This window comes from Nicotiana attenuata, unplaced genomic scaffold (assembly GCF_001879085.1).
Source record: "Nicotiana attenuata strain UT unplaced genomic scaffold, NIATTr2, whole genome shotgun sequence".
Classification (NCBI taxonomy): domain Eukaryota; kingdom Viridiplantae; phylum Streptophyta; class Magnoliopsida; order Solanales; family Solanaceae; genus Nicotiana; species Nicotiana attenuata.
The window spans coordinates 18,191-28,516 of record NW_017671659.1 but is presented as its reverse complement, the minus strand read 5'-3'; the positions used below and the strand labels follow the sequence as shown (position 1 = coordinate 28,516).

At 33.5% G+C, this 10,326-nt stretch overlaps 1 protein-coding gene across 1 annotated transcript; it reads right to left on the bottom strand.

The window, feature by feature from the left end:
- Nucleotides 1-1,644: 1,644 nt before the first annotated feature.
- LOC109209546 (mavicyanin-like) lies at nucleotides 1,645-4,403 on the bottom strand. The gene is made up of 2 exons (XM_019372838.1): nucleotides 4,238-4,403; nucleotides 1,645-1,898 (listed from the first exon to the last, which is right to left on the bottom strand). Exons 1-2 carry the CDS (start codon nucleotides 4,401-4,403, stop codon nucleotides 1,645-1,647), a joined length of 420 nt encoding a protein of 139 aa, XP_019228383.1.
- Between the last annotated feature and the right edge of the window lie 5,923 nt (nucleotides 4,404-10,326).

Sequence of the window (10,326 nt, the reverse complement as noted above, 5' to 3'; positions counted from 1 at the left end):
ACGTTCTAACGTTCGACGTTAGACGTTAGATTAGAGTTAGAAGTAAGAATAAGAATAGAGTTACAGTTAACTAATACGTAATTACCTTAAGTTATTAATGTTTAGAACTTTACTTAAGTTAACGTTAGTACGTTAGTTTACCGGTTAGTTTACCGGTAACGTTTAACCGTTAGGTTTTAACCGTTGGTTAAACTACTTAACGGTTAAAGTTAACGTTTAAAACTTAAACGTTTAAACGTTAACGTTAACGTTAAACGTTAAACGTTAAACGTACGTACGTAAGTTAACGTACGTAACGTACGGTAACTAACGGTAACTACGTACGTTACTAACGTAACGTAATAACGTAACTACTACTTATTATAATAAGTATTACTACGTACGAACGTAACGTAACGTACGTACGTAACTAACGTAAGTAACGTACGTACGTATAGTATAGTAGTACGTAGTACGTACTAACGTAATAATTAACGTACTTAACTTACGTAACCTACGTACGGTAACTTAAGTTAAACTTAACGTTAACGTTAACGGTAACGTTAAACGTAAAGTTAAACGTTAAGTTAACGTCGTTACGTTAACGTAACTAACGAAGTACTAATAAGTAGTACGAAGTTACGGTACGTTACCAACGAACTAATAACGTACTAGTTAGTAACTCAGCTAGTAATACTACTGAGTTACTAGCTAAGTATACTGTCAGTATATATACGTGTAGTTAGAGACTATCGGTGCTACCACGTCTCAATATATTATACTAGAGTCCAGCAAAGTATACCGGTACTAGACACTAATATGACTTGGAGTTCGATACACAGTAGCTACTAACGTCCAGTATATTATGCTGGACCGGTCTCTATTGCAGCAAAATAGTGGCTATTTTTCATTGACTTGGTAAACGCTGGCTATTTTTGATCGACCAGTCCGAAAACTGGCTATATCGTGTTATTTTTACAATGGAATGTGCTCAAACTAGCTAAGATGCTACCGTCATCAAATATTCTCTGAGAAGTTTAATTAAAAAGGCCCGCCACACTTAAATTAAGCGAAGATTGTCGAGAACAAGGCCCTACAATAGACCCTTGTGGTTCAGCCTTTCCGACGCGCATAGAGAGAGTTTAATGCACGAGGCGTTTTTTCTTTTTGTCGAGAACATGGCCAATAATACAGCAACCATTGCCTCAACCAATTTGGAAAAAGCAATGAATGCCAAAGGTAGTTGAAGCAGGGCCACATGGACTAGGTTGTGCAATTGCAGGATATACAAATTCAGCAGCAAATTTATGGCAAACTTCATCCACTTGGATCTAGGGAGTGGGGGCCATATGACCATGTTATTATTTTGTGGGTATAAATGCTGGTGATGAATGAAATGTGATAAAATAATTATAGGGGAGTACTACAAAACAAAACCAAGTCAAAAAAGAAACAAAAAGAACCAACATAAACATTAACCAACGCACAAACATACAGAAAGAAAAAAAAAAGCAAATGCTGCTTTATTTCCAACACTACCTGTGACCTTCATGAACTTGACAATACGCCGATTCAGCCCTCGAAACAAGAAACATAAATCGGAGACCAAAATTAAGGGTTCAGGTCAACCGTCCCCTCGACCAAAAACATGAACTAATCCTTAGTTCATGAAGCAAGGCCACTAGGAGAAGGTGCAGTAGCAGGAGATCCCAATTCAGGCAAAACATTGATAGCCAGTTTCATTCCTTTGGCACAGTGCTTCCCTATTCCACAAATGTACCATTTTTTTCCTGGTGTTGTGAGAGAAATCACGTCATTTCCAGAAGTTAAGGGTGTAATAAAACTACTTGTTGTGCAGTTTTGGAAGGCACGCTGATCTGCTCTATACACATTGTGAGCTCCTTGCTTGTATTTGAAGACTGCAACACAAAAAATTTGGTTCAATCAACATCCTAAACTTGAATTGCTTTCTTACCCATTAATACGGATTTGAGTTAAATACATCGAATGCATAAAGAATTTTTATATAATCAGTTCAATTTAACAGGTTATTTCAGGTTATTACTCTATTTTCCGGGTTGCGATATCAAATTTGAAATCGAGATCATCTATTGTTGTAAGTCAACTTAGCCCGACGATGTAAAAACTACCACTACTAAAAATCCGGGCAAAATCGACCAAAGTTGGTCGGTAATGGCTAATAACCATCCCAAAACGCGACCATTTACGCGTGGACAGTATTTTGAAGGTCGGAAGGGCATACCGACCAAAGTTGGTCGGAAATTACCGACCAAATTTGGTCGGTCAAGTAAATTCAAAAAAAAAAAAAAATATTGCCGAAAAAATCGACCAAAGTTGATCGGTATTTTAATTATGTAATTAAAAAATGCACCATCTGGGAATCGAACCGGGGGACTGTACTATGGTAGGATACTATTCTACCACTAGACCATTAGTACATTTTGTTATAAGACTATCTTTTATTTGATTTATAATCTTTAATTGTATTTTCGCATGAAAATAACCGACCAAAGTTGGTTGCTTTTATCAAAAAATAAAATTACCGACCAAAGTTGGTCGGTTTTTTAAAATGACTGGCCGAATTAACCGACCAATTTCGGTCCTTTTTTTTAAATATTAATTTTAATTTATTTTAAAATAAAAACCGACCAAAGTTGGTCGGTTTCTTGAAAAATAAATTTTGCGGGACTCAAAAATAGTTTCCCGCATTTTTGCGCTTTGGTCGGTTTCGTAAAAAAAAATAAAAAAATAAAAAATTTGAAAAACCGACCAACTTTGGTCGGTTTTTTCGCCGGTTTTTTGACCGACGTTTGGTCGATTTTTGCCGAATTTCTAGTAGTGCTATATACTACTAATACTAGGGGTGTAGAAAGGAAACCGACAAACCGCACCAAACCGATAATCCGAGTCAAACCGAGAAAAAAAAATCCGACTCTGGTTTAGTTTGATTTGGTTTGCTGTTAGAACAAAACACCCGACCATAATTGGTTTGGTTTGGTTTTAACTAAACAAAGTCAAACTGAAACCAAACCAATCGAACATTACATGCATACAAGTTATAAAAATATTTACGTAAAAACAATTATTGTAATATAATTTATAAATATAATTTAAACTCTTTAATAGTTCTCTCTTTTAATGTATTATTTCAAACTTGAACTTAGAACTTTTGAATGGTCAAATATGTTTTATAACCCATAAAAATTAGTAACTCAAATAAAGCCCAAGCAAAATCAAATCAATACTAATGCTAACAAAAAAAATCAATTTAATATTAGAAATACAATAGTATTGGAAATCTATTTTTGTAGTTTCGCATTGATTTAGATAGTGAAAATGCATAACTAACTTTTAATATTATTTAGTCATGTAATTAATACTTTAGTACTTATTAGTTGTACTTATTTTAACATGACTTAGTACTTTTAGATTATGTGTATTTTTATTATGGCTTATTAATTAGCAATATTTATCTTATGCGATTTGTTGAGTATTTTAGTATAATTATGACTCATCTCATATTATTTTGTATTATTTTATTAGGTAACATCTTATATAGTTTTATCCTACTATGACCTAAGAAATATTAGAGCACAAATTATAAATTTTGTGCTTTGAAGATTTTGTCAGAAAAAAACCCGAAAAATCTGAGAAAACCGAAAAACTCGAGAAAAACCGTGATTGAAAAACCCGACTTTTGTTGGTTTAGTTTGGTTTGGTAGTTGAAAAATCCAAGATAATTGGTTTGATTTGGTAATTGAAAAATCCGAACCAACCCGGCCTATGTACACCCCTAACTAATACATTGTTGGTGTACTGAACTTAAACTCTACAATTAATGGACCATGTTAGGTCTTCACTCAAACATTTTTTCCACATTAATAATACTTCACACTCATGTACTATTATCTACTGTTAATGGAAGTTAATATGGAATCATTAATCCAATCCAAAATTGTCCATTGATTCAAATCCGAGGTAATATTGGGAAAATACAAAATTTACCCTAAAAATCCATGATGTGCATGGTGAAAGACATCATATATTAAGTTGGGTCGAAAAATGAGTTTTTTAATTTTTTTTAAGTGATGTCACGTATGTGTGTGTATATATGTATAAAGTGACCGAATTTAGCATTTTATTACCTTTTCAATTTCAACGATTAGTTGAGTTATTTTTTAGCTACAAAAAATAGTTTTATAACTTTAATACAATAAATTGAAAATTGAAAACTTACTGAGCGTATCTCCCACGTGGAACTCTTTGGTGGAAGCCCAAGCTTTGTAGTCAAAGTTGAGTACCCAACCTTGATCATCACCAACCCAATGGTCAGTTGACAAAGCTGGAGCAGTAACCATGGCAACAGCAACAACTAATGTAATCAAGAATGCTGTCGAGGCCATTGAGAATATCTTGTAGCTAATGTTGTTTGAAAGTTTTTCCTTTTATTTTGATTGGTTTGGGAAAGTTATAGATGATTTGAATTTGTTGTTGATCTTGGGACCTATTTATAGGTTGTTAATTGCTGAAAATATTGGAAGTTAGCCGGCTAATAGCTGCATTTTATACATAAATCTTGTCAATTAATATCTCACTTTGCCTAATCTCATTTTGCCTTATTAACACCGTCTAAACAAAATCACAAATGGAACTATAGAAACGTTACAATGCCTTGATCAAGCTTTTAGGTTCACGCTACCAGCTTGTGGTTTGACGCAAATTATATTTATGCCCATTGAGTTTTCACAATGTTTATTTTGATACACCTATTATTATTGTAATGTACATTTATTGGCAACCTTATGCCAAATAAATAAAAAATTAATTTACCAATTAGGAGGCTAAATTGATACTTGGTGCCAAATTCCCTTTGATAAATTGTCTAATTTTAAGTCAGGGAGACCCTCCAGGTCAAAATATAATTGATTACGTGGACATAAAGTGCAAGAGATTATACTCTCTTGGGCCCCGAATTTCTTAAGTCTTGTATTTCATGGAGGTCTCAATATGATTTATTTAAGAAAATATTACAAGAAAATACACGTGACTTCACATCATAATAAAAGACGGTCCATGTTTTTAAATTTTACCCGACCTAACCCATATTGTACATATTTTGAAAGCACTAGCAAATTCAAAATCTGTGTTCTTACAACTATTGCTTCTAAAAGCTATGGAGTTAAATTTGTGTTCTCACAATCATTCTTTCACTCTCTCTTCTTCTCAATTTTCTACATATGCTTCAAGTGTCCGTCCGCCATTACTGCTCCCCCCCCCCCCCCTGTGTCATTTGGTTGCAATGTAAGAAAATTGAAGAGTACACGTCCACCATTGAACGCCATTCAAAGCTTTGCTTTCGAAAATAGGATTTTTTGAGTTTGTTGGTTGTTTGGATTGGGTGTTGTTCCAATTGATTGAAATATCAAAAGGAGATCAAAATTTAATTTGAAGTGATTTGGAGTAGATTTGAGTTAAATTTCAGAAAAGACGCAAGGAAGAAGACGAAGTCAGTTTTTTTATATAATTATGTACAATCTTGTATAATAGTGAATATGAGTGTATAAACACATCTTATACACTATTATACACCTATATACAAGCGTCTGTAGACGAACTTCTTCCTCGATTTTCAGTTGTAATTCTTGTTCAAAACTAGTCCAAATCTCCATTAAATGACTTCAATTTTGTTTACAACCTCCTTATACTATTTCTAACAAGTCTATATAACACCCACTCCAAATTTTTCAGAAAATCAAATTCGAAATTTAAACTCACATATTTAAGCTTGTTAAAAATCTAATTTTTACCACCCAAATAGATTTGGTTTGTTGAACTAATATTTGAGTCACAGTTATTGATTCGAAAATTAACTTAAAAGCTTGAGAAATCATTTTTAAAAATTAAATAGTAATTTCGAGAACCTATTGGAGTTGGATATTGAATCATAGCCTATTATTTTTGGGCTAGTTGGTAGTAAATTGAAATATGGGCTATAAAATCTAAAAACAGGGAGCCCACTTATTCTTTGTGAAATTTTCCAATTATTTAAAGTGAAATTTTCATAAAGCACTATCTTTTAGTGGTAATTAGCTATCTATAGATACCATTTGCTATATTACGGATTGTAGATACGTTTTATGTTGTTATAAGATGTATTTAAGCTACTGTATTCATGAATACAGTAGCAAAAATAGGTGTGAATCAGGGAAGTCCAGCTAATCAGTTGTTGTATTCGAGTGTATTCGACTGTATTCATGGCGTGAAACATGGGATTACAGCTGGATAGATTATTGTATTCGACTGTATTCACGGCGTGAAACATGGGATTACACTGTTTTTAAACGGAAAGTGAATCAATTAACATAATAGACTCCTAATATAACTCAACAAACTCAATTATAACACACAAATTTTGTATTTTCAGTTATAAAAAAGATTCTCAACTGAAAAATACCCCAAAAATTTAGCAATCTTTAGGGAAATTATATAATACATCTGAATACATAAATTATATTAATTAAAAAAATATATGAATACATTCATGGCATATAGCGAGACAGTGAATACAATGAAATACATAGAATACAACGGGATACATTGAATTACAATGAAAAAAAAGACAATGAATACAATGAAAGCCAGCTGTTTTAGCTGTCGGAGGGTTCTCGATCTACAAGCAAGGAAGGCTCTGAAGTGCGTTTGAATAGTACGAGCTGCAGCATCGCGTAGGGACTGACGAGAACGATGAGAACTAGAAGAGATACGGCGGAGAGAAGATTCTAAGGCGGCGATCCGACGGAGAAGAGATGTAACAATGCGTTGATTTTGCTATTCTGGTATTTTGTTGACTTGATGATTTGCTTCTTGAAAATATTGATGATTTTGGTTATCAGAAAATATCATCGTGTTTCAGAAAGATGATTTGCTTCAGAAAATATTGATGATTTTGGTTAAGGGGTTGGTATTGGCATTGAGTAGGAGGGTTGTAGGGTGGTGGGGGTGGGGTTAGATGGGAAGTACAAAGAGGAATTTTGAGATTGAGGATCGTGTTTTCAGGGAATGGGGGAAGAAAATGGCATGTATCAAAGTAGAGAGAGAAATAAAATAGTGTAACTGAATAGCGTATTTAGTACCTTAGGGGTAGGAGGTAACTAAAATTAGATATTTTGCTATAAACATTAGAAGGTATCTATAAAATATAATTTTTTTAAATGGTATTTATTTAAAATAAATAAGGTATTAACCTTTGGTATAGGAGGTAAAAATTCCTTATTTAAATCCCAATCTATTAAGTGCAATTATTTACTTTTTTTTTCTCAGCCACTTATTAGGTCTAAATTATTTAGATTTTATCATTAATTTTCAGACAAGAGTGGGTTGCTCTAGTGGTGAGCACCCTCCACTTCCAACCAAGAAGTTGAGAGTTCAAGTCACCCCAAAAGCAAGATGGGGAGTTCTTGGAGGGAGGGATGACGAGGGTCTAATTCTTACTTTTTAACAAAGTAAGGATTAAGTGCCATAAAAATAATTAAAGACCGTATACATAAATACTACAACAAATTAAAGTCTTCAATAATAATACCTTGACATACATAATATCTACAACTATTAATAATAATTTAGAATTTACATAAGTGCGGTCAAATAAAATATGAGTTTGATAAGTCTTATAAGAAGTCAATTCATAAGTTTTGCTGCTATAAGCAGGTAACAAATGATCTATTATTTGAGATTAAATATTGATTTTGAATTTTAATTTTGCTTCTTTGAAAGTTAAATAATTCTTTATTTCATATACAATTACTACTTTCTTCCTTTGTCATATATGATTACTATTTTTCTATCTTTCAATAAAAATATAATTGTTACATTTGACATTAATTTTTCATCGCCTAATAATTAATGTTAGGCAACTCTTATCATGATTTTTCGTAATTGAGCAAAAATATTCATCATTTTTGTCATGGCAACCATTTTCATTTTTTCAAGTCAACTATTTTTATTTTTTTTATAATTTGAAGCAAAAATACTCATTTAGCTACAAGATTTTTTTCCGAATAATTTAATATGCCCAAAAGGTTATTATCACTATAGCAAGTTTCAACTCATAGGAAAAGCTAATAAATAGCTACGGAATTTCATCATATCAATAAATTTGTGGCTAGATTATTCCGTAATGACAAATACTGTAATTATAGTTACTAAGCCAACTATTACCATACTTTTTCAGGATATGATGCAAAAATATTTATTTACTATAATATTTTATTTTAAATAATTTATTGTGGTTAAAATGTTACTTTTGCAGTTTTGCTACAGTAACTTTTAGTTTGTGGCAAAAACTAACAATTAGCTACATTATTTTATCATAGCAATAAATCTATGGCTATATTATTTACCTATGCTACAGTTTTTTTTATAACTTGAAGCAAATGTATTTCTTTTGCTACAATATTTTATTTTAAATAATTTATTGTAGCTAAAAGGTTACTATTGCTACAATAACTTTTAACGCCTGGCAAAAACGTATGATTAGCTACGTAATTTTGTTGTAGCAATAAATTTGTAGCTATTTAGGTAGTTATTGCTACGACTGTTATCAATTATAGCAAAAATAAGGAATTAGCTTTACCAATTTAATTTTCGTGGCTAGCAAATTTTACAAATTTATAAGTAGCCAGGAAATTTTAATTTTTGTGGCTATTGTTAGGTATTAGCCACGATTTTTAAATTCATAGCTAAGATTACGTAGCTATAAATACATTGTGTTGTAGTGTCAAGCGACAATTGGTTGCATTTGTTATTAAATAAGTTGTTATTTCTGTTAAGCCACAGGTTCCAAATAGCAAATGAAAAGAAAATATCCCAAGAGATATCCCACTGATCCAATGCTATATTAGAGTCTTTTAATTTAGTGAGCCAATGTTCAGAGTTTTGGTGAAGGGAAAGAAAGTTGAGGTGCGCATCGCTCCAGAATTTGATGGCTATGGGGCATTCGAAGAAAACATGCATAATCTCCTCTGCTCCTTTGCATATAGAACAGGTAATATCAATGTTAAGGCCAATTTGATGTAAATAATTTTGGGTAGGGAGCCGATTATAGGAACATTGCCAAAGGAGGTATTTTTATTTTATGGAGCGTGTTAAGCTTCCAGATCCACTGTAACTTAAAGTTATTGGCATGCGGTGAGGAGATGAGTTTATACATAGAGTTGGTGGAAAAGATACCGTTTGAGGTATGGGCCCAAGTGGGAATATCTCTAGTGTTATTGATGGTGTCAAGATTAATGGAGAGGATTTTGTTCTTTATTTCAGTAGGCAGAGTAAAGGATAGTTTTGAGAGATCCCAATTGTTTGCCGTCCAAAGATCTTTGAATTTGAGGGCATGGTCATTTTGGTTCATAGGCCATGCATGATGGTATTTAAAGGTGGAAGCCCCGGAATCCATGCAGAGGACCAACAGTTAATGTTACCTGGACCAATAATCCATTACAGGCCTCGGTTACAGATTGTTCAACCTGTTAGAATGTTATTCCAGATGAAAGAACGGGAGCTGGAATTTCTCTTGTGGCTGTAATTAGTAATAAGAGTTGTGGCCCATATAGAGCTAGGATTGTTGAAGGGTGTAACGACCCGGCCGGTCGTTTTTGGAATTTACGCCCTGATCCCCTATTAACTATTTTCCCCAAGTTTATTTCTGCTATTTTGATTTACCGGGACGTTCGGTTTTGAGTTTCGGAGTGTTTTAGGATACTTAGTCCCTAAATAAGAGCTTAAGTGTTGGAACATGGTCCATAGTCAGAACAGTGTGAAGACGGCCTCGGAATGGAAATCCGATGGTTCCGTTAGCTCCGTTAGGTGATTTCGGGGTTAGGAGCGTGCTCGGAATGTATTTTGGAGGTCTGTAGCTGATTTAGGCTTGAAATGGCGAAGTTTGAATATTTGACGTTTCCGGTCTGATAGTGAGATTTTGATCCGAGGGTCGGAATGGAATTCCGAAAGTTGCAGTAGCTCCATCATGTCATTTGGGATGTGTGTGTAAAATTTCAGTTCATTCGGACGAGGTTTGGTTAGGTTTTTGATCGAAAGCGTGTTTTGATAGAATTTGAAGTTCTTAGGCTTAAATCATTGGTTAATTCGAGTTTCCGACGTTGTTTTAGGTGGTTTAAGGGTTGGTACAAGTTTGAATGATATTATGGGATATGTCCGTAGGTTTGGTTGAGGTCCCGGGGGCCTCGGGTGTGTTTCGGGTGCTTAACGGAGCATTTTGGAGTTGTGAAAAAGTTGCAGAAAATCCTTCAGCAGTTGCAGGTCCAATTCCTTCTT